At 56.3% G+C, this 25,586-nt stretch overlaps 1 protein-coding gene across 2 annotated transcripts in view; it reads right to left on the bottom strand.

Annotated features, from left to right (window-relative positions):
* Positions 1–24,560, bottom strand: part of ERICH1 (glutamate rich 1) — a 43,400-nt gene extending 18,840 nt beyond the window's left edge. For both annotated transcript variants that reach the window (XM_069464633.1, XM_069464632.1), the window contains exons 1-3: positions 24,521–24,560; positions 6,344–6,565; positions 4,952–5,086 (exon numbers count right to left, since the gene is read on the bottom strand). In XM_069464633.1, the coding sequence (XP_069320734.1) occupies positions 4,952–5,086; positions 6,344–6,565; positions 24,521–24,542 (379 nt within the window). In that variant the 5' untranslated portion in view covers positions 24,543–24,560. The remainder of the gene's footprint in view (positions 1–4,951; positions 5,087–6,343; positions 6,566–24,520) is intronic.
* Positions 24,561–25,586: the final 1,026 nt, after the last annotated feature.

Genomic DNA, 25,586 nt, shown 5'->3' with positions numbered 1-25,586 from the left:
ATTCGGGAAGGAACAGGGACGCCCGCTGTGGCCACCTGTGGTCACCTGTGCCCGGGGTTCCGGGAAGCGCAAGATGTGAGACAGAGATTAAAATGTGCGAGAACTGGAAGGACAGAAATGAAAGTGACGTTGACCACAGACGGAGAAAACACAGAAAATCCAAAGGACTCTACACGAGCTCTGTCAGCAGGTGGGTGCACGGCCACACGCGGGGGGCGCACAGCCACACGCGGGGGGCGCACGGTCACCCTCGGGGGGGCACGGTCACACCATCACACGCAGGGGGCGCACGGTCACACGCGGGGGCGCGCACGGTCACACTCGGGGGGTGCTGCCAGCAGCACAGAGGAACACGCCACCAACATGTACCACGTGGGTCCAAATCGCGACAGTGAGCAGCAGTGCCCAGACTGTACCCCACGTCTCACAAGCCACCGAGCCCCTCCCACAGACTCCTGGGGCCCAGGAGCAGATCAGCCCCAGCTCCCTACTTCCCTGCCGCAAGTCCCCACGTGCCGAGCCCCTGGAGCGCTGCCCACTAGATCTTGAAGCCTCTAATGCTTCTAGACAATAAAACATTGTGACAAATACCCTACTGAGCTCATAGAGAAAAGTGACATTCTACTTAAAACACATGCCTGTAAGGCCGGGCGCAGTGGCTCATGCCTGTAATTCTAGCACTCTGAGAGGCCGAGGCAGGAGGATGGCTAGAGGTCAGGAGTTCGAGATCAGCCTGAGCAAGGGCGAGACCCTGTCTCTACTAAAAATAGAAAGAAATTATCTGGACAACTAAAAATATATACATATAAAAAAAAATTAGCCGGCATGGTGGCACATGCCTGTAGCCCCAGCTACTCGGGAGGCTGAGGCAGAAGGATCACTTGAGCCCAAGAGTTTGAGGTTGCTGTGAGTGAGGCTGATGCCACGGCACTGCAGTCTGGGCAACAGAGCGAGACTCTGCCTCAGAAAACAAAAAAACAAAAACAAACAAAAAAAACCACATGCCTGTAATTGTAGTGGACGTACCACAATGGATTACCGTATTTGGCAACTGAGAAAAAAGACGTTTAAGAATAATTTTCCCATGTGGGGTGCAGAAAAGTTTCCTAGGAGACTGGTTTTAGAAGGAATGCAAGGGCAATGATGTGGAGGAGGAAAACGTGAGTGTAATCGGGAAGCCACATTTCTCCACTTGACAGCGTGAACTTTCACAGGTGCATCTGTTATGTGACTGCTGATCCTGTCTGTTCTGACAAACCTGGTTCTTTATGGTGATGTTTCCCTTCTCGTTGCTCGGTTTCTTGCCAAATCAGAAACATTTCTTTTTTTTTTGTTGTTGAGACAGAGTCTCACTTTGTTGCCCAGGCTAGAGTGAGTGTCGTGGCGTCAGCCTAGCTCACAGCAACCTCAGACTCCTGGGCTCAAGCGATCCTTCTGCCTCAGCCTCCCGAGTAGCTGGGACTACAGGCATGTGCCACATGCCTGGCTAATTTTTTCTATATAGATTTTTTAGTTGTCCATATAATGTCTTTCTATTTTTTAGTAGAGACGGGGTCTCGCTCTTGCTCAGGGTGGTCTCGAACTCCTGACCTCGAGCGATCCACCCGCCTCGGCCTCCCAGAGTGCTAGGATTACAGGCGTGAGCCACCGCGCCCGGCCAGAAACATTTCTTAAAAACTGAGCTGCACTTATCTCTGGGTGGAAGGACGCTGCTTGGCTGAGCTTTTCCCAGGTCCTGAACCTCCCCCAGGCTCCTCTGTGCATGTCTTTGCAAAATCCAGCTTTAGCAAGAACGCAGAGGGTTTGCCTAGAACCCCAGCCCGGTACTGCTTGCCCTCAAGACCTGGCCGGGCCCCTCCATGCCCAGGGGCCCACCCGGCCCGTCCTCAGCAAGAATCCTCAGGAGTTCAGCCAGATCCCGCATCTCCCACCTCTGACCCCACCTGCTCCTCGGCCTGCACCTGCTCGGGCCGCCCTCGGAGTCCAGCCCGGTCCCTCCCCGGGCCGTGGTCCTGCACCCGCGCTACAGGCCTGAGTAAAGCCCGCCCCACGCACCTCATCGACTGTCACGGAACCACCTTTTCCTTAACACCTGACATCACCCAGGTGAAAGTGGAGTTCCAATCTCAAGGCTCCTTCAAAGCCTTGTCGGAGGTGAGGATGCCCCAGAAACCAGGACGGGAGGGCAGAAACCGGGGCCGCAGCCTGGCCTGCCTGGATCAGCTCAAAGTCACGGAGCAAACATCACTGCAGCTTCCTCTGAACAACTATGAAACCCTCGGCACATCCTCTTCTGCTCCCTGGAAGCCCCAGCCCCGTGGGCACGAGGCCTGGTCCACGGCAAGGCACCGTGGATGGCGCGAGAGCGACCGCCCCGCAACCAGCTCCAGACCCCAGCAAAGGCCACAGTCCGGCTCCTCACATCAAGCACACAAAAGCCACCGGAAAAGCCACATGTGGGAACCAGAGGCCTATTTATAATGTGACTTTTGAAAATCTGCCATCCCAAACATACCTTTCAGACATGCTAATCACAATTTGTCAAAATTCTCTCAGCTACTCTTGGCTCCTACATTCCGAGGAACTGCTAGGGTAGAAATAGGTACCAAAAATAGCCCAGTCCTCCGAGTTTTCTAATCCACACAGCTGCACTGGGTTACACTGAAATACTAAGTATTTTAGAGGGAATTTGAGTTTTATTCTAGATTCAAAGCTGAGGCTACAAATTGCATCTGATAATTATCCTCAGGTTAACAATGTCTTCTGGATGCTAAATAAATAGTAGTACCTTCTATGTAATGTTGACCTAAAGCATATATATGAAAGCAAATGTTTAAAATGCAATAATACCGGCCGGGCGCGGTGGCTCACGCCTGTAATCCTAGCACTCTGGGAGGCCGAGGTGGGCGGATCGTTTGAGCTCAGGAGTTCGAGACCAGCCTGAGCAAGAGCGAGACCCCACCTCTACTAAAAATAGAAAGAAATCATATGGACAGCTAAAAATATATATAGAAAAAATTAGCCGGGCATGGTGGCGCATGCCTGTAGTCCCAGCTACTCGGGAGGCTGAGACAGGAGGATTGCTTGAGCTCAGGAGTTTGAGGTTGCTGTGAGCTAGGCTGATGCCACGGCACTCACTCTAGCCTGGGCAACAGAGTGAGACTCTGTCTCAAAAAAAAAAAAAAAAAAAAAAAAAAATGCAATAATACGATGAATCAAATTACTTCAATAGTCTGCCGTTTGCCTACAATTCAGGACGATACTTTGTAATAACACATGCAGATGATGCACATTTAGCAACGTGAGCATCGGGGTCTCACAGACGTGGCCTTGCAGAGAGAACACCCAGCCAGGAGGGCCCTGGTCCGGGAGGCCTCGGCCCAGACGGAGCAGTCACCTTCCGCGCAGGAGACCTGGCATGGAGAAGGTACCAGCACGCGAGAGCCAGCCGCGGACAACGGCACGCGAGAGCCGGCCGCGGGCAACGGCACGCGAGAGCCGGCCATGCGCAACGGCATGTGAACAAGCCCAGCATATTTTCTTATTAAACACATTAAGAATACAATGAATTACATTCACCAAAGTAATTTGTCTTCATAAGAACACAATTAAATTTTCTAGTTAAATAATCTATCTAATAATTGTGTTTCAAAGATTTTCAATAGGGCTTGGAAGCGAAAGCATCATTCCTGAGTGTGGTGCGAGGAGAGTCACACATCTCACGACTCACACAGCCCTGGTTTCAATGCTGGGCGCTGCAGGCCTGGGGGCCGAGGCAGGACCATAACCTCCCTGGCCTTCCAGACTGCAGGTCCTGGCAGGGCCCTGCCCCACGCCCTGAGGACAGTCACATGTGCCTGACAACCCAGAGGACGGGTTCCAGGGCTCCTTGCCCTCCTCTGCACCTCGCCTGGGCACCCCTCCTCCTTTCTGACAATCCACTAAACGTGTCCTGAGTTCTGTGAGCCGCTCCAGCAGATTAATTGAGCCCAAAGTGGGGGTTCGAAGGGTCCACAACTCGAAGCCAGTTGAAAGCCTCGAGGAAGCTCTGGAGGCCCAACTGGGGTCTAGGAATCTTGGGGACCAAGGAAACGCTGGCGTCTGTCACTGCAGAACTGTCACTGCCGGCTGGCGGGAGAGACCCCACACTTGGTCTCAGACGCCTTCCGTGTGTGTGAGAGCAGAGAGGAAACTGAGCTTTTCCTAAACACCTGGCTGGCTCTCCATTTTGGGTTTGATGGTTTCTGATCCTTTAATCAGGAAGCCGGAAAGATCAACGTAGGAGAAAACCAGATTTTCTTGACACGTAAATTAATTAAGGTTTACAGTATAGAGTTTCTTAGTTCATACTTGTTAAAAATTACCTGCGGAAAATTTGTATTTGAAAATTCTAAATTTCTCTAGAGGAAGTTTTCAAACAGTCAACGTATGGGGAAAACCACCCTTTCACCCTCAGGTAAAACTCAACCTGCAGCATCACTTCTTCCGCCCCACGGGAACCGTCCTCAACCCTTTTTCCTCATTCCTGAGACAGTCACCAGCAAGAGCAGTTAAACTAATTCAGTTTTTTCCTAAGAGATACAAAATAAATTATTCCCTGGATTACAAAATTGATATACAATCTCGGAAATTTTAAAAAGCTTGGAAAATCAAGAAAAACAAGTTCTACCAAACCAAGACAAATGCCATTAACGTTTTGCTGTATTTAATCCCACACTTCTAGCGCATGAACAGACGTGGCCATCATCACATTCCCACTTCACATCTCCTGTCATTACAAGACTCTAGACTCTGCCCGTGTCCACTGGCTGCGCACCCCGAGGCTGACGGAAGGGCGGTGGCTGCACCTGCACCCAACTACAAACCCGGACGCAGTTAACGTAAATGCTGGAAACCTGGGAGACGACCATGTGTCTGCAAAGGTGTTCACCTTCCCTCCCCCACCTCTTACCTTCTAAGTCTTCACTGCTGGAGACGTTCTCAGAGGTGGGACAGCTCTCAGGCTCTGGCGCGCAGGGAACGTACCCCTCTGGAGGCAGACTCACGGTGTAGACCCGCCTCCCAGGTGGGACCTCGGTGTCCGCATCTGAAAGAAAAAAGGAAAACAGCGTGAACTGGCCAATGTTACGTAATGCAATCAGACAGTTATTTGCCTGATTATATTAGTGTTTCTCCAACTAAATTCATTAAAGACATGAAATCAAATACCTCAACAGAATCTAGCCTCTCTCATAAATACTGATTTTAATACGCCATGTATTTTGCCAGAAGAGCGAGTCAGCTACATGTCCAGCCAGGAAGCAGGAACAATCTATGATTATTTAAATACATACTTCATCAAAATTAAAATTTTCTGCTCTTCAAAATACTGTAATAAAAAAATAAATAGGCAACCACAGAAGACTGGGAAAAATACTTTTGGTAATTAATATGGCAAAGGACTTGTGTCCAAACTATGTAAATAGCTTTTAGAGTTGATAATAAAACGACAAATAATCCACTTGTTTTAAATGGGCAAAAGGCTTAGACACTTAAGAGAAGAGACACAATGGTCAGTAAGCACAAACTTAAAGGTTATCAAAGCACAGTCAGTAGGGAATCGAAACCACACTGAGTTACGACTTTATATGCACACGAAGGGCTACGATAGACAAAGACTGCCAAAGTCAAACACGGGAGCGTGCGATGGACGCACTCACTGGTAAAAATCCATCCACGCTATGACCTGGTAATTCTCCTCAGTTTTTACCCAAGGGTAGAAAAACACATTCACTAACAAAACCTTATACAAGGTACCTGGTGACTTATTCCTTATGGTGCAGAACTACACACAATCAAGACACACAGAGCAGTAGAATGGGTAAACATTGTAGGACAGCAAAACAGTGGGATACGTTTCAACATAATGGGACACAATGTATTTAACATGATGGGATAAACTTATCAACATGAAGGGACACAATGTAGCAACATGATGGGCTACAATGTATCAACATGAGGGGATACAACATATCAATAGGATGGGATACAAATGTATCAACGTGGCGGGATACAACGTTATCAGTAGGACAGGATACACTGCCATGGCCAGAGGGCAACAACGTAAACGCCCAGCAGAAAGCTGTGCTCTAGCCCGGCTGTGGCTGAGGGCTCCTGGGTCTCATCGTGGCCCCACCAGTGTCGGCGTGCACAGTGCCATGCACCTGCCACGTGCTGTGAGGACCTGGGCAAGCCTGGGAGAGCAGGCAGAAGCCACGGCCCAGGGGACACACTCCCGAGAGTGGGGGCAGATGGCAGAGCCAAACCGAGCACCTGTGATCCAGCCACACCTGAAAACACCCACCTGTCGGAGGCTGCACAGGCTTGGCTCTCACGTCCTCATGAGACGCGTCCTCACGGGACACGTCCTCATGGGACACGTCCTCACGGGACACGTCCTCACGGGACACGTCTTCAGTGGACACATCCCTGGGCGGGTTATGGGCAGTCGGAGTCTGCAGCTCCCTCTTCTCTTGGCCACTTGGAACGGCAGGAAAAAGTCTCTGCAGCACCTTTTCGACAAACACTATCAGGGTACACAATGAAGAAAGAAAAGAAACAAAAGTAATGATTTATGGCAATTTTTATAAATCTTTTATTTTTAGAAACACAAAAACGCCCCAGCAATACCACCTGAGAGCCAAGCTCGTAGGCCCCTCATGGGGTGCAGCCTCTAGGATCCCCAGAACTGCCTCCCAAGGGACAACCAGACACAGTCCCCATAGGACTCCTGGCCTCTGACCTTAGGGACCCCAACACTGCCCACCAGAGGACCTAGACACCATCCCTAGGGGACCCCCAGATGCTGTCCCTGTGGGACCACAGACACCATTCTTGAGGGACACCCAGACACTGTCCCCGAGGACACCCAGACACCGTCCCCGAGGACACCCAGACACCATCCCCGTGGGACCACAGACACAGTCCCCGTGGGACACCCAGACACCATCCCCGTGGGACCCCAGACACCGTCCCCGTGGGACATCCAGATACCGTCCCCGAGGACACCCAGACACCGTCCCCGTGGGACATCCAGATACCGTCCCCGAGGACACCCAGATACCGTCCCTGTGGGACCCCAGACATCGTCCCCGAGGACACCCAGACACCGTCCCCGAGGACACTCAGACACCGTCCCTGAGGACATCAGACACCGTCCCTGAGGGACCCCAGACACCGTCCCGGAGGACACCCAGACACTGTCCCTGTGGGACCACAGACACCGTCCCCGAGGACCCCAGACACCGTCCCGGAGGACACCCAGACACCGTCCCTGAGGACACCCAGACACCGTCCCTGAGGACACCCAGACACCGTCCCGGAGGACACCCAGACACTGTCCCTGTGGGACCACAGACACCGTCCCCGAGGACACCCAGACACCGTCCCTGTGGGACCCCAGACACTTCTGCACGCGCACCGTCCCCACTGCGCAGCCTGCAGCTGGCCCAGCGCCCTGGGGTGCATGCCAGCGGTCCCAGGTTCCCGGCCACAGCAGTGCTGCCCAGGTGGTGCACTCCAGGCACCTGTGCTGCCGCTTTCTCTGTCTGTGATGTCAGGGGCCCCCTCTGAAGGTCAGGCCGCAGGCGCCTGGGGGCCAGAGGTCGGCCGGCCAGGTCCGAGGAGGAAGTGCCGGCAGGGACGGGCTCCTGCCTTGCTGCCCACAGGAGGGCGTGACCTGGACGTGCCTACACCTGCAGTCAAGGAAAGAATTCTGCATCACTGATGCGGTTTCACAGGTGTGTGGACTTTCTTCCCTGTTTACTTTAGTTTGCTGTGTGTTTTAACCAGAGGAAGAACACTGTCACCCACCGCGCACGCCCTCGGCTCAGCCCCCAGCCCCCCGGCCCCTCGGAGCACACCCGCCACCCGCAACGCCCGGCCCCTTCTTCCCTTCCACGCGCCAACCGCCCTCACGCCTCGCCAGCTGCGGCTCCCAGCCACACCCACCACGTCCCAGGCCTCACTTCCTCCCGTCTTCCTCCGCAGCGACTGTGCAGAATCACCCTAATCTAGGCTTGTCTGGCGTCTGCCAGTGATGAGACAGGGGTCACTGACTTTGGGCAACAGTGACGCAGGTGGGTGTCCTCATGCACCACGCTGGGGGTCAGACGTCAACCTGTGTCCCTTCTGCAGACGGGAGCCTTGCTCGCCACCTGGGCTCCTCTCTGCTAAGTTGCTCTTTTCCCTTCATAAGTAATAAATACCTTGGGGGAGACACTTTGAGACCAAGTCCTCCTCCTCCTCAAATTCACTTGCTAATTTTAGCATCTGCGGGGGGTCCTGCTCCTGACGCTGCTGTGGCCCATGGTGGTGTCGGCCCCTCGCCCCGTCCACGTTGATTAGGCGGAACGTGCTGCACAGCAGACGGGCCGGCGCCCACTTACTTGCTGACGGGACAGCTGCCCTCTCATTACTGGTTCATTTACGGACTCGTGGACATCTCATTTGTTCTAGGGGTGACAACATGCACTATTATCACGTACCTTCCTGCTCAAATCACCCCAGTGCTGGCCCCTGGGCAGGCCCTCGCCTGGCCCTCCTGCCAGCTCAGGCCCTCTCGGGCACCGCAGGAGGCTACAGGGTCCCTGTGCTTCCTCTGCCCCAGACCTGGATCCAGCCCTTTCCCCAAGGAGCCTGGTGTCTGGAAAGCAGGCGGGCACGAGGTGTGCTCGCGGCCATCACGGTTACCTGCCAGCGCATCTGACCACGTCAGTCCTTGCTCGAGAGCCGCCAACCACTTTGCACAAACGAGCCGTCCGTGGGGCAGGAAGGTCTTAGACATCCACAAAGACAAACAAGACGCCTGAGCAGATGGAGGCGGCGCAGACGTCAGCAGCGGCAAGGCCAGCACGCCCGTGCGAAGAGAAAGGACGCACGCCCACCCGGCCACACCCACCCGGCCACCATGAGAGGGCAAAGCCGACGCCCGGAATGCTGGGCGGTTAGCAAGGACGGCGGGCAGGACCTAGGAACGCGGGTTTAACACTGTTAAACAGACGTCGGCACAGGCACAGTGTGAGCATAAAGGTTCAGTCCTTGACGTTCTTCGTCACGTGGAGGCCGATGGGGAAGGGCACCGTGGACGCAGGCGTGCTGATTCATCAAGGTCGAGACGCCGACACCGTCCACCCTCTACCACACGGCAAAGGCAGTTTCCTTTTTACTTTTGAACGTGCGCACAGCGGTCCAAAACACTAAACAGGAAGAAAACCTTTGGTTACCCTAAGCCACGCTGGTGTAAGTATCCTGCAAACCCGAGTGGCTGAGGGGACGCCCACCATGCGCTGGCGTGTTTTGAAGCCTCGTACGTGCATCTTCTCCCACCGCACACGCTCCCGAGGCCGTCTCTAGCGCCCCGTCCCTCCCGGGGCACACACGCTCCCGAGGCCGTCTCTAGCACCCCGTCCCTCCCGGGGCACACACGCTCCCGAGGCCGTCTCTAGCGCCCCGTCCCTCCCGGGGCGCACGTGTCCTGCGCGACCAATGTGCGCAAGAGCCCGCCCCCACTGCTCCCTGCTCACTACCACAGAAGAACGAGCACGGGGTACACGGTTCCTCTCCGAGAGGAGCTGGCCACCAAGGCTTTGAAACTAAATATTGGCAAATGCTGGTGCTGTGACACATTATCCACGACCCACGAATTATTTATAAACTATACTACAAAAGGCCAGAGAACAGAGGGTCTCAGACGTCGAAATGGGTATCTCCTTATGAAGTGGGAGTTTTTGTCCTCAACAAGAACATTAATAAATCTTAACCCAACTTAATCCAAATATCCACGTATCTAAAAATAATTTTGCTGACAAATATACATGACTATACACCTTCAGCTCTGCAATGTAAAGCATAAAGGATTTTTTAAAATAATGTGATTTTAATTTTTTAAAATCAGTTTTAAAAGAGCAAAGTTGAAAAAGCAGAATTGAAATATCGATAATCACTTTCTACTAACACCGCTGGCGTCACTTTACCCCAGCACTTGAGACCTCGGGGTGGGAGGACGCGGCGCGGCACGGCGTGGTCTAACATGGGCAGGACTGTCCTCTGGAGCAGGACGAGCCCGCGAGTCTGCGGCTGTGGGGGTGGACGGCGCCGGGGTGCCCAGGGGTGCGGCCACAGCACCTCGGGCCATAGGTCAGGAGATGAGGACCGGCTCTGACTCTGTCCTCTGCGTGCTCTGGTGTTTACTTACACAGAAACAATCCGCTCTTGTGGACCAAAACCGCATGAGCGGCCACGACCCGCTAGGGCCACCAATGGAGTCAGTCCCCTGGGAGCCGCCGGACGGCTTCGCGCAAACATGGGCTTAACTCAGGACACGCAGGACGTCTTCCGACGGGCCAACTCTGCTTTGTGATTAATATTAAAAGTAGAACATAAATGAAGGGGTTTTCCCCCCCCAGAATAACCAGAACCTTGTAAAGTATAATTTCTAAAAAGTGTTTCTCATTTTTGGTTTGTTGAAATGCTTTTTTGACCTAGTGTGTTTTTGTGTGTGTATCTGTTTATGTACTACAGACGTAGGCTAAAAAAAAATCAAGTTAAAGGTCAAAAGTCTCTTTTCTCCTTAATTTGTGAAGTGTTAAAAACAAAACAAAAAAACCCACCCAACACAGCTGGTGAAACGGAGCGGGACAAACTCCCCAGTGCTCCGAGGTGTCACTCGGGCCAGATATTAATAAAAAGAGCTTAGTGGTCACGGCACATGCCAACGCCCCCTCCCCCCCAAGAAACCCGAGGCCACCTCGCTTCTCGTTTTTCCCACACCTCATCAATGTGCTCCTCTTCCAGCAGCAGGAGCGGGTTTCAACTTGAAGCTCTAGCATCTGCCAAAAAGCAATCACCGGAAAATAAAAAGGCAGGGATGGGTGTTTAATGTCAATCGAAAAAAAACCAGCCTGCAGGAAGACAAACTCGATTTCCAAGCAGGCCAGGCAATCAGAAGTGGGAAATGACAGACAGTAACAGAAGGCCAGCGTGGGGGAATCCTCCAAGATTAATATGCTGCAACATCAAACAAAACGAAGGCTCCTTGCACGGGGGAATTAAGTCATCTTGGTGCAGTTTTCAGAAAGGACTGCTGCCCAGACTTGCTGTTTCAACTGAAAGACGTAAACCAAAAAAAAATCTTTCAGTAAAGCAGTCTTTGGAAATTAGACACCTATGAAAACTAAGTACATGAACCCTTTTTAGGGCAGAACGTTTGATCGCTGGTGGTGAACCTGTCCAGTCCTAAACTCTTCCACAACGTGTTATTTGACCTAAAATCTAACAAGTGGGGACGAGAAAGATTGTTGGTGATGGGAGAGATTAGAAATAACAGCCCATTTGTGATACTCTGACCAAAAACTTCAAAACTTTTATCATCCCTATCATCGAGTGTCTCTTGGAAAAGTGCAACTTTCAGAGAAAAACACGTGTGCAGCTCATCTGGGGACACGAGGACAAAAAGTCCAAAAGAGCTCACGAGAGAAGCGCAAGGCCGATAGGGCCACGAGCCTGTGGGAATTCACTGACTATTAAAAATGGAGCTTTCCAATCAGACACCTGATGCTCCCCGTCGAGAGAAAATAACAGAAAGACAGGTTTACGACATTCCTTTTAGCGTCTTCACCGGATAGACCTACATATGGAAAAGTGCTTAGACTTTGAAGCAAGAGTTGGCAGGCTTTAAAAAAGTCATATTTAAATGAAAAATGCTACTGAAAATAAGACCAGAAATGACCGTTAGTAGGAAGTGTCACCGGGCAAGTTTGATTTTCCCTCCTTACCCAGCCTGTTGCATTGGAGAAAATCTCCCAGAATATTTTCACTAAAACCACAACACAAAAACAAAACAAATTATTTCATCAGTTTAAAGAAAACTGAAGGCCGGGCACGGTGGCTCACGCCTGTAATCCCAGCACTCTGGGAGGCCGAGGCAGGTGGATCGCTCGAGGTCAGGAGTTTGAGACCAGCCTGAGCAAGAGCGAGACCCCGTCTCTACTAAAAATAGAAAGAAATTATCTGGCCAACTAAAACATATATACAAAAAATTAGCCAGGCATGGTGGCGCATTCCTGTAGTCCCAGCTACTCGGGAGGCTGAGGCAGGAGGATCGCTTGAGCCCAGGAGTTTGAGGTTGCTGTGAGCTAGGCTGACGCCACGGCACTCACTCTAGCCCGGGCAACAGAGTGAGACTCTGTCTCAAAAAAAAAAAAAAAAAGAAAGAAAACTGAAAAATTCCTGTCTCAATAAATACCAGCTCTAGTTATTCCCTTGTTCCTCCTGACATCTGCCTGTCTTGTTTTAACAGGCATTTGAAATTTAAATTTTCTTAGGGTTGTTATATTTTTTGGAAATCTGGTATTTTAAATTTTCTCTTTTCAGTAAAAACTATGCTGAAATGCCTTCTGAACATATGCTGGTCTACCCATAGCTTTCTTGACAATGATAATCACTGTTTTTTTTTTTCTTTTTCATTTTACCCCTATAATGAGGCAAAGTATTTAACCTCTGCCCATAATCTGGAGATAAAGGAATACATTGATAATAGCATTATATCACTTCATGAGAAGAAATGTTTGGTATAGTATGTCAACTCAATGAATAAAAGATTCTTAATGAGTTTTGTAACAGAATTATAAATGGAAAAATAATTAGCTAAGATTTATGCAAGAGTTGGCAAGCTTTCTGGAATATTAATTAAAAAAAAAAAAACAGTACTCCAAGTAAGGCCAGAAATATCACTCAAATGGGACACCATCAGAGTCTTAAACCACGATCAGTCAGACATCGTATCCTCACATAAGTAGTAGAAATTCACTAAATTATCACTCTCTACCAAAACTTCAGCACTGGAGAAAAAGCAGCCAGCTGGGTGCGGCAGCACCTGTCGCCCCAGCGGGGTGGGAGGCTGAGGTGGGCGCGCTGCTGGCGCCCGGGAGTTCCAGGCTGCGGCGAGCTGTGATGGGGCCACTGCACTCCGGCCTGGGCGACAGGAGAGACCCTGTCTAAAAAGAAAAGAAGAACTAAAATATTCCAAGCAAACTTTGTCCAGTGGTTTTCCTTGCGGAGCTTTCTAGGCACACGTACTCTATCACTAACGTTCACGAACACTTTGCACTGGTGGGGGCCGCCACCCGCCCAGTAAGGACTGGAAGCAACTCGCCGAGCAGAGAGCAGGTGTGTCCGGGGCTGGCCACGGTGGGGCCCTGGGAAACCGCTCAGCGTTGGGAGATGTCCGCTCGCCAGGGAGGGCCGGGCCAGCACTGCCCTCCGCGTCCCGCAGCAGTGCGCGGAGCCGCTCTGTGAAAATCGTAGGTGCAGGGAAACTTAACTTTACTCCGGTACTTGCCAGTTCACTCCCACTTGCGTTTTCATCAGACGGGTCTTGGATTGAACTCACAGAACTTCTGCCCCGCAGGGGCTTCCACGGACAGGACCTGGGCCGTCTGCACGGGAGGGTGTCAGGCTCAGCGCAGACATCGCGGGGGACACAGGGACCCCGGGGCGCCCCGGCACCTGCTGCCGTGCCCAGAGCCAGAGGGAGCAACTCTGCTTACAAAACTGTGCTCCCCCCTGTGCTGGCCCGGGTGGCACCTCACCCCTCTCGCCCTCAGCCAGGCCTGTCTCCCACCTGCTGCCCCGGTCTCACAGGCAGACGCCCCTGGGCCCCCAGGCTCCTCCTGCATGCAGGGGATGGGCCAGTGACAGTGGCCAGCTGGCGGCTCCTTGGGCCCTCACACGTGATTGAGCCCTGGCAGCGCACGGCCCCTATCACCCCACTTCACAGATGGGGCACTGGGGGTCACAGGGCATGACCTTGGTGGCCATCCAGCACCGGAACAAGGCCTCCCGTGTGCTGGGCCATAGGCCGCCGGGGACAGGGGACCCCCTCGGGATGATCACGGGCCTCTCCTGGGCTCCGTGCTTCTCCCCTCTCCGGCCACCACCAACCCCCACTCTTGCCACGTGTGGAGGGGCCACGTCCACAGCGGCCCCCTCGCGTCTGCTCCTGGAACACCCCTCCCCCACTGCCCTTACTCTCCCCACAGCACACACGGGCTGGCCTTCCCGCCACCACGACCAGGTTTGTCTTCGGACAGGCAAACACCTGCCCTGCCCAGGCCCCCATCCCGAAGCTCCTCCATGGTGGGACGGACACCGTTGCCGTGTCGTCGCCAGCACTCGAGACCCTCCGTCCACACTGATTTCTTCACTCACTCACTCACTCACCTACTCACTCATTCACTCCGGAAACACCTCCTGAGCACACCTGCAGCCCTCAAAGACCTCTGCAAGGGAGCGGACTACCCAACTCCTGCGCCAGAAGGAAGGGGCCTGTCGCCCCTGAGTGCAGAAGACCCAGGCAACACGCGTGCTGGTGAGCGTGGCCAGCCCTCCCCATCTAACTGCACGGAGCCCCACAGACGCGACCAGCTCGAAAGCTCTGGCCCTGCAGAGGCACTGCGTGCCCAGGAGTGCCGCGCTGTGCGCAGGAAAACCCGTCTCCCAGCCAGCACCCCCAGTCTGAGACTCCAACGGGGAGCACTGGACGATACACACACACACGTGTATCTGCACACCACACACATGCACGCACCACACACAGGCAAAGCACACACACATGTACATATACACATACACAGGCACACCACACCGGCACACACATACATGCACAGGCACCATAGGCACACCACACAGACACAGGCATAGCACACACGCGTACATACACATATACACAGGCACACCACACAGACACACACACACATGCGCACACACCACACACAGGCACACTGGTCAGCACTGCATGGCAACTCTCAGAGGCTTGCAAAGCACGGCCCACGAGATGCTACTACCGACGTAAGTCTTTCCACTGTAAAACGGGGTGTACTTTTAAAATTTTTACACAAGCAGTATTGCGTCAAAGGCAAAACCTTGTTCCCACTAACCCTGAAGAGTTTGGCTACAGACTGCCCTGGGGGAAGCTGTCGCATCAGCAGGCTACGCACCTAGCAGAAACCACCTACTTTCAGGAAAAATCAACCAACCTGAGAATCTCTGCTTCAGACCAACGACCAGCCCACCCCTCGTGCCACCTGGTCTGTGCTTGACGCGTCCGCTATCAGTGACCCCTGCCCCGGCCCAGGCTCACCCTCCAGCTACCCTGGAGCTTCCCAGCCGGCGCGACACACACTCAGCAGACGACCCAGGAACGAACGCCAGGACGTCCTGTCAGAGCTCAGCGTGTGGTCTGCTCAGGAAGGGACAGCTCCGCTGCCGTCTCTGCCACAAGCTGAACGCACCCTCGGCCCGTCCCCACCACTCTGGGACCTGACGCTCTGGGCGTGGCCAGACCCTGTGGGCTGTCAGTGCAGACCCCCACCAGGCCTCACTCCTGCACCGACCCTGTTCCCCTGAGTGCCACCCGTCACAGGCCACCGGCCGGAGACTCCTGCAGACAGACCTGGCTTCAGGCTCGAACAGAGTGTGAGCGCTGAGACGTTCTATTCCAGCTAGGACCCCTACACCTCCCTCAGAGCCCAGCGCCGCCCCCTCAGGTGACCCTGGACAAGACACAGAACACCGATGTGGTTTCCCACGTGCGTGTTATACGTTTAGGATCTGTTAACCCTCCTTCCTAACACAATGTCACACAACCTTTACTTGACAACTCTGTCACATACCCAATGGGAAAAGCAGGCAGTTTCCAGGGACACTGTCTAGGGACAGACCAAAACAATCAAAAACTTTCACTCATTTAAATTTACTGAGTAGACAAAGCCTTTGTAAAGCTGACCAGGCACACACACCACAGATGCCTCAGTATGTCACGGGAAACAGCATTTAATGTGAGCCTCTGAAGAGTGACAAGCACTTGAAAGGATGTGACAAGACAGACTGCAGAGTGGTGTCACCAACCAGGAACGCAGGAGACAGCTCTCCCCCAGGGAGGAACACCACTGCCCCAGGTCACCTAAGCACCGAGTTAACACCAGCCAGGGAGGAACACCACTGCCCCAGCTCACCTCAGTACCGAGTTAACACCAGCCAGGGAGGGACACCACTGCCCCAGCTCACCGCAGCACGGAGTTAACACCAGCCAGGGAGGAACACCACTGCCCCAGCTCACTTCAGCACCGAGTTAACACCAGCCAGGGAGGAACACCACTGCCCCAGCTCACTTCAGCACCGAGTTAACACCAGCCAGGGAGGAACACCACTGCCCCAGCTCACCGCAGCACGGAGTTAACACCAGCCAGGGAGGAACACCACTGCCCCAGCTCACCTCAGCACCGAGTTAACACCAGCCAGGGAGGAACACCACTGCCCCAGCTCACCGCAGCACGGAGTTAACACCAGCCAGGGAGGAACACCACTGTCCCAGCTCACCTGAGCACCGAGTTAACACCAGCCAAGGAGGAACACCACTGCCCCAGCTCACCTGAGCACCGAGTTAACACCAGCCAGGGAGGAACACCACTGTCCCAGCTCACCTCAGCACCGAGTTAACACCAGCCAGGGAGGGACACCACTGCCCCAGCTCACCTGAGCACCGAGTTAACACCAGCCAGGGAGGAACACCACTGTCCCAGCTCACCTCAGCACCGAGTTAACACCAGCCAGGGAGGGACACCACTGCCCCAGGTCACCTCAGCACCGAGTTAACACCAGCCAGGGAGGAACACCACTGCCCCAGGTCACCTCAGCACCGAGTTAACACCAGCCAGGGAGGAACACCACTGCCCCAGCTCACCTCAGCACCGAGTTAACACCAGCCAGGGAGGAACACCACTGCCCCAGCTCACCTCAGCACCGAGTTAACACCAGCCAGGGAGGAACACCACTGCCCCAGCTCACCTCAGCACCGAGTTAACACCAGCCAGGGAGGAACACCACTGCCCCAGCTCACCTCAGCACCGAGTTAACACCAGCCAGGGAGGAACACCACTGCCCCAGCTCACCTCAGCACCGAGTTAACACCAGCCAGGGAGGAACACCACTGCCCCAGCTCACCTCAGCACCGAGTTAACACCAGCCAGGGAGGAACACCACTGCCCCAGCTCACTTCAGCACCGAGTTAACACCAGCCAGGGAGGAACACCACTGTCCCAGCTCACCTCAGCACCGAGTTAACACCAGCCAGGGAGGAACACCACTGCCCCAGCTCACTTCAGCACCGAGTTAACACCAGCCAGGGAGGAACACCACTGCCCCAGCTCACCTCAGCACCGAGTTAACACCAGCCAGGGAGGAACACCACTGCCCCAGCTCACTTCAGCACCGAGTTAACACCAGCCAGGGAGGAACACCACTGTCCCAGCTCACCTCAGCACCGAGTTAACACCAGCCAGGGAGGAACACCACTGTCCCAGCTCACCTGAGCACCGAGTTAACACCAGCCAGGGAGGAACACCACTGCCCCAGCTCACCTCAGCACCGAGTTAACACCAGCCAGGGAGGAACACCACTGCCCCAGCTCACCTCAGCACCGAGTTAACACCAGCCAGGGAGGAACACCACTGCCCCAGCTCACCTCAGCACCGAGTTAACACCAGCCAGGGAGGAACACCACTGCCCCAGCTCACCTGAGCACCGAGTTAACACCAGCCAGGGAGCAACACCACTGTCCCAGCTCACCTCAGCACCGAGTTAACACCAGCCAGGGAGGAACACCACTGCCCCAGCTCACCTCAGCACCGAGTTAACACCAGCCAGGGAGGAACACCACTGCCCCAGCTCACCTCAGCACCGAGTTAACACCAGCCAGGGAGGAACACCACTGCCCCAGCTCACCTCAGCACCGAGTTAACACCAGCCAGGGAGGAACACCACTGCCCCAGCTCACCTCAGCACCGAGTTAACACCAGCCAGGGAGGAACACCACTGCCCCAGCTCACCTGAGCACCGAGTTAACACTAGCCAGGGAGGAACACCACTGTCCCAGCTCACCTCAGCACCGAGTTAACACCAGCCAGGGAGGAACACCACTGCCCCAGCTCACCTCAGCACCGAGTTAACACCAGCCAGGGAGGAACACCACTGTCCCAGCTCACCTCAGCACCGAGTTAACACCAGCCAGGGAGGAACACCACTGCCCCAGCTCACCTCAGCACCGAGTTAACACCAGCCAGGGAGGAACACCACTGCCCCAGCTCACCTCAGCACCGAGTTAACACCAGCCAGGGAGGAACACCACTGCCCCAGCTCACCTCAGCACCGAGTTAACACCAGCCAGGGAGGAACACCACTGCCCCAGCTCACCTGAGCACCGAGTTAACACCAGCCAGGGAGGAACACCACTGTCCCAGCTCACCTCAGCACCGAGTTAACACCAGCCAGGGAGGAACACCACTGCCCCAGCTCACTTCAGCACCGAGTTAACACCAGCCAGGGAGGAACACCACTGCCCCAGCTCACCTCAGCACCGAGTTAACACCAGCCAGGGAGGAACACCACTGCCCCAGCTCACCTCAGCACCGAGTTAACACCAGCCAGGGAGGAACACCACTGTCCCAGCTCACCTCAGCACCGAGTTAACACCAGCCAGGGAGGAACACCACTGTCCCAGCTCACCTCAGCACCGAGTTAACACCAGCCAGGGAGGGACACCACTGCCCCAGGTCACCTCAGCACCGAGTTAACACCAGCCAGGGAGGAACACCACTGTCCCAGCTCACCTCAGCACCGAGTTAACACCAGCCAAGGAGGAACACCACTGCCCCAGCTCACCTGAGCACCGAGTTAACACCAGCCAGGGAGGAACACCACTGCCCCAGCTCACCTCAGCACCGAGTTAACACCAGCCAGGGAGGAACACCACTGCCCCAGCTCACCTCAGCACCGAGTTAACACCAGACAGGGAGGAACACCACTGCCCCAGCTCACCTGAGCACCGAGTTAACACCAGCCAAGGAGGAACACCACTGCCCCAGCTCACCTGAGCACCGAGTTAACACCAGCCAGGGAGGAACACCACTGTCCCAGCTCACCTCAGCACGGAGTTAACACCAGCCAGGGAGGAACACCACTGTCCCAGGTCACCTCAGCACGGAGTTAACACCAGCCAGGGAGGAACACCACTGCCCCAGCTCACCTGAGCACCGAGTTAACACCAGCCAGGGAGGAACACCACTGCCCCAGCTCACCTCAGCACCGAGTTAACACCAGCCAGGGAGGAACACCACTGCCCCAGCTCACCTCAGCACCGAGTTAACACCAGCCAGGGAGGAACACCACTGTCCCAGCTCACCTCAGCACCGAGTTAACACCAGCCACGGAGGAACACCACTGCCCCAGCTCACCTCAGCACCGAGTTAACACCAGCCAGGGAGGAACACCACTGCCCCAGCTCACCTGAGCACCGAGTTAACACCAGCCAGGGAGGAACACCACTGTCCCAGCTCACCTCAGCACCGAGTTAACACCAGCCAGGGAGGAACACCACTGCCCCAGCTCACCTCAGCACCGAGTTAACACCAGCCAGGGAGGAACACCACTGCCCCAGCTCACCTGAGCACCGAGTTAACACCAGCCAGGGAGGAACACCACTGTCCCAGCTCACCTCAGCACCGAGTTAACACCAGCCAGGGAGGAACACCACTGCCCCAGCTCACTTCAGCACCGAGTTAACACCAGCCAGGGAGGAACACCACTGCCCCAGCTCACCTCAGCACCGAGTTAACACCAGCCAGGGAGGAACACCACTGCCCCAGCTCACCTCAGCACCGAGTTAACACCAGCCAGGGAGGAACACCACTGTCCCAGCTCACCTCAGCACCGAGTTAACACCAGCCAGGGAGGAACACCACTGTCCCAGCTCACCTCAGCACCGAGTTAACACCAGCCAGGGAGGGACACCACTGCCCCAGCTCACCTCAGCACCGAGTTAACACCAGCCAAGGAGGAACACCACTGCCCCAGCTCACCTCAGCACCGAGTTAACACCAGCCAAGGAGGAACACCACTGCCCCAGCTCACCTGAGCACCGAGTTAACACCAGCCAGGGAGGAACACCACTGTCCCAGCTCACCTCAGCACCGAGTTAACACCAGCCAAGGAGGAACACCACTGCCCCAGCTCACCTGAGCACCGAGTTAACACCAGCCAGGGAGGAACACCACTGCCCCAGCTCACCTCAGCACCGAGTTAACACCAGCCAGGGAGGGACACCACTGCCCCAGGTCACCTCAGCACCGAGTTAACACCAGCCAGGGAGGAACACCACTGCCCCAGCTCACCTCAGCACCGAGTTAACACCAGCCAGGGAGGAACACCACTGCCCCAGCTCACCTCAGCACCGAGTTAACACCAGCCAGGGAGGAACACCACTGTCCCAGCTCACCTCAGCACCGAGTTAACACCAGCCAGGGAGGAACACCACTGCCCCAGCTCACTTCAGCACCGAGTTAACACGAGCCAGGGAGGAACACCACTGCCCCAGCTCACCTGAGCACCGAGTTAACACCAGCCAGGGAGGAACACCACTGCCCCAGCTCACCTCAGCACCGAGTTAACACCAGACAAGGAGGAACACCACTGCCCCAGCTCACCTCAGCACCGAGTTAACACCAGACAAGGAGGAACACCACTGCCCCAGCTCACCTCAGCACGGAGTTAACACCAGCCAGGGAGGAACACCACTGTCCCAGGTCACCTGAGCACCGAGTTAACACCAGCCAGGGAGGAACACCACTGCCCCAGCTCACCTGAGCACCGAGTTAACACCAGCCAGGGAGGAACACCACTGTCCCAGGTCACCTGAGCACCGAGTTAACACCAGCCAGGGAGGAACACCACTGCCCCAGGTCACCTCAGCACCCAGTTAACACCAGCCAGGGAGGAACACCACTGTCCCAGCTCACCTCAGCACCGAGTTAACACCAGCCAAGGAGGAACACCACTGCCCCAGCTCACCTGAGCACCGAGTTAACACCAGCCAGGGAGGAACACCACTGCCCCAGCTCACCTCAGCACCGAGTTAACACCAGCCAGGGAGGGACACCACTGCCCCAGGTCACCTCAGCACCGAGTTAACACCAGCCAGGGAGGAACACCACTGCCCCAGCTCACCTCAGCACCGAGTTAACACCAGCCAGGGAGGAACACCACTGCCCCAGCTCACCTCAGCACCGAGTTAACACCAGCCAGGGAGGAACACCACTGTCCCAGCTCACCTCAGCACCGAGTTAACACCAGCCAGGGAGGAACACCACTGCCCCAGCTCACTTCAGCACCGAGTTAACACGAGCCAGGGAGGAACACCACTGCCCCAGCTCACCTGAGCACCGAGTTAACACCAGCCAGGGAGGAACACCACTGCCCCAGCTCACCTCAGCACCGAGTTAACACCAGACAAGGAGGAACACCACTGCCCCAGCTCACCTCAGCACCGAGTTAACACCAGACAAGGAGGAACACCACTGCCCCAGCTCACCTCAGCACGGAGTTAACACCAGCCAGGGAGGAACACCACTGTCCCAGGTCACCTGAGCACCGAGTTAACACCAGCCAGGGAGGAACACCACTGCCCCAGCTCACCTGAGCACCGAGTTAACACCAGCCAGGGAGGAACACCACTGTCCCAGGTCACCTGAGCACCGAGTTAACACCAGCCAGGGAGGAACACCACTGCCCCAGGTCACCTCAGCACCCAGTTAACACCAGCCAGGGAGGAACACCACTGTCCCAGCTCACCTCAGCACCGAGTTAACACCAGCCAGGGAGGAACACCACTGTCCCAGGTCACCTGAGCACCGAGTTAACACCAGCCAGGGAGGAACACCACTGTCCCAGCTCACCTGAGCACCGAGTTAACACCAGCCAGGGAGGAACACCACTGTCCGAGGTCACCTGAGCACCGAGTTAACACCAGCCAGGGAGGAACACCACTGCCCCAGCTCACCTGAGCACCGAGTTAACACCAGCCAGGGAGGAACACCACTGTCCCAGCTCACCTGAGCACCGAGTTAACACCAGCCAAGGAGGAACACCACTGCCCCAGCTCACCTGAGCACCGAGTTAACACCAGCCAGGGAGGAACACCACTGTCCCAGCTCACCTGAGCACCGAGTTAACACCAGCCAGGGAGGAACACCACTGTCCCAGGTCACCTGAGCACCGAGTTAACACCAGCCAGGGAGGAACACCACTGCCCCAGCTCACCTGAGCACCGAGTTAACACCAGCCAGGGAGGAACACCACTGTCCCAGGTCACCTGAGCACCGAGTTAACACCAGCCAGGGAGGAACACCACTGCCCCAGCTCACCTGAGCACGGAGTTAACACCAGCCAGGGAGGAACACCACTGCCCCAGCTCACCTCAGCACCGAGTTAACACCAGCCAGGGAGGAACACCACTGTCCCAGGTCACCTGAGCACCGAGTTAACACCAGCCAGGGAGGAACACCACTGCCCCAGCTCACTTCAGCACCCAGTTAACACCAGCCAGGGAGGAACACCACTGACTCAGTTCACCTGAGCACCGAGTTAACACCAGCCAGGTAAGAACACCACTGACTCAGTTCACCTGAGCACCGAGTTAACACCAGCCAGGGAGGAACACCACTGCCCCAGCTCACCTGAGCACCGAGTTAACCTCAGCCAGGGAGGAACACCACTGACTCAGTTCACCTGAACACCTAGGTAACACCAGCCAGGGAGGAACACCACTGCCCCAGCTCACCTCAGCACCGAGTTAACACCAGCCAGGGAGGAACACCACTGCCCCAGCTCACCTGAGCAACCAGTTAACACCAGGCAGGGAGGAACACCACCGCCCCAGCTCACCTGAGCAACCAGTTAACACCAGCCAGGGAGGAACACCACTGCCCCAGCTCACCTCAGCACGGAGTTAACACCAGCCAGGGAGGAACACCACTGCCCCAGCTCACCTCAGCACCGAGTTAACACCAGCCAGGGAGGAACACCACCGCCCCAGCTCACCTCAGCACGGAGTTAACACCAGCCAGGGAGGAACACCACTGTCCCAGGTCACCTGAGCACCGAGTTAACACCAGCCAGGGAGGAACACCACTGCCCCAGCTCACTTCAGCACCCAGTTAACACCAGCCAGGGAGGAACACCACTGACTCAGTTCACCTGAGCACCGAGTTAACACCAGCCAGGTAAGAACACCACTGACTCAGTTCACCTGAGCACCGAGTTAACACCAGCCAGGGAGGAACACTACTGCCCCAGCTCACCTGAGCACCGAGTTAACCTCAGCCAGGGAGGAACACCACTGACTCAGTTCACCTGAACACCTAGGTAACACCAGCCAGGGAGGAACACCACTGCCCCAGCTCACCTGAGCACCGAGTTAACACCAGCCAGGGAGGAACACCACTGTCCCAGGTCACCTGAGCACCGAGTTAACACCAGCCAGGGAGGAACACCACTGCCCCAGCTCACCTGAGCAACCAGTTAACACCAGGCAGGGAGGAACACCACCGCCCCAGCTCACCTGAGCAACCAGTTAACACCAGCCAGGGAGGAACACCACTGCCCCAGCTCACCTCAGCACCGAGTTAACACCAGCCAGGGAGGAACACCACTGCCCCAGCTCACCTGAGCACCGAGTTAACACCAGCCAGGGAGGAACACCACTGCCCCAGCTCACCTGAGCACCGAGTTAACACCAGCCAGGGAGGAACACTACCGCCCCAGCTCACTGCACACTGCGTGAACAGGCCGCATCAGCCCTACCCCCGGGCGGTACTACAGGAGGGCGTCGCGGTGTCACTAAAATAGCTAATGTCCACGCTGCAGCGGAACATCTGAGTGTTTCAAAACCATTGGGTCATTTTCAGCCTGTGAGGCGACCTGTTTTTTGAAGCCCCGTAGGTGGGTGAGGGGAAGAGGCCCCAAGGGTGTTTTTCTAAAAGTAAGACATATAGTTGCAACTGTATTTTTCTGCATATTCTGCCTTGTTGAGAAATTAGTTTCTTTTTCTTTTCTTTAGTTAAATGTTTGTTTTAACTATATAGTTGCCACTGGCTTTTTATTTCCAAGGGCAAAAACACTATCACTGCCACTTTGCTGGGGCGGCGGGTTTCGCGGCGGGCTGCAGCGCCCACTCCAGGCAGGGCCCGGCGCCCGGTTCCGTCCCCTCTCCTGCCCTGGAGGCCGACTGTCACCGCCGCACACTAGTACGTGTCCCCAAGTTCCGGGCACCACAGGTGAACAGCGTTGTCTCCGCTGCTCAGACACAGGAACTGGGGCTCAGAGGTCCCTGTTGCTCTTTCTGGGGACGTTGCTGGCTGCAGGCCCACCCTGGACGGCGCCTGCGACCCCTGAGAGCTGCGCACCCCCCACCACTCCCGAGGGCTGCTCAGCCAAGCCACGGGCGGGTCCGCGGCCATTTGGCGGGACGTGAGCCAGGTCTGAGGTGGGGTGTGGAGTCAGCACCGGACCCGGGGCCAAGAGCGGGACCCGAGGTCTGCGTGGACGCGCCCCCGGCCCCCCGTCCCTGCCCGAACCCCGGGCCCGCGCCTACCGTGTCGCCGGCGCGCCGCCATGCCGCGCCCCCAGCCCGCCGACCCTGCCCCAGCCCCGGGCCCGCGCCTACCGTGTCGCCGGCGCGCCGCCATGCCGCGCCCCCAGCCCGCCGACCCGCCTTCCGGCGTGGGCGGCACGTGCGTGCTTTGCGCTTCCCGATTCCGCCCTCCTAGGCCCGCCCCCAGGGGCAGGAGTGTCCAATCCGGATCCGGGGCTCCTGCCGGTGGCTGTCAGTCAGCCGTGACCCGGCCTTGGATGGGCTCGGACGGCGGATGTGGGCGTGCCCCGCGGCCCTCGCACTCCGCCTCCGGGAGCCGCGCTGCGGAGCATGCGCGCAGGGAAGCGGCGGCCGGGGTGGGGGCGGGGCTCCAGGCCCCGCAGAGCGAGCTCTGTGCGCGCGGCGGGAACGCCCGGGGACGCCGGTTCTGGGCAGGAGCGCGACTCAGGCTGCGGCGCCGGAAAGGACGCTGTGGGGAAGACGAGGCCCAGGACTCTGGAGGGGGGACGGTCCCTGCTGCCCACCCCGGCGCCCACGCGGCTGGGCGGTCCTCCTCCCTGGGCCTCCCTCCTCCCTGGGCGGTCCTCCTCCCTGGGCCTCCCTCCTCCCTGGGCCTCCCTCCTCCCTGGGCGGTCCTCCTCCCTGGGCCTCCCTCCTCCCTGGGACGCGTGTTCTCCGCGAGACGCTTGAGGGTCCCAGAGACAACGCTGCCTCCAGCCCCCCTCCACCTGCCCTGAGGCCCCCCAGTTTCGTGCTCTTCCTCCTCTTCCTTGAATTCATTCCTTCGTAGAGGCACCTGTGGAGCGTGCAGGTCGGCACTGTCCCACGTGCTGCGGATCCGGCCGTGGAGGGTCTGAGCAGAGGAGGGAGACGAGGCCCAGTATCGAGGACATCCCGGGGTACTTTGGAGAAAGGGGAAGGAGTGGAGATCAGGGCCAGGGAGCCTCTTCAGAGGTCCCTGAGCACAGGCACGGTGGAGTCCGGGAAAGGAGGTCCCCGCACAAAGACCAGTGGTCCAGGAGCCGCGTGTGTTGGGGCAAGAGCCAGAGGCCAGCATGCGGGAGCA

This window comes from Eulemur rufifrons, unplaced genomic scaffold, assembly GCF_041146395.1.
Source record: "Eulemur rufifrons isolate Redbay unplaced genomic scaffold, OSU_ERuf_1 scaffold_81, whole genome shotgun sequence".
Classification (NCBI taxonomy): Eukaryota; Metazoa; Chordata; class Mammalia; order Primates; family Lemuridae; genus Eulemur; species Eulemur rufifrons.
Note: the sequence above shows the minus strand (reverse complement) of the source record. Positions and strands in the feature narration are given on the sequence as shown.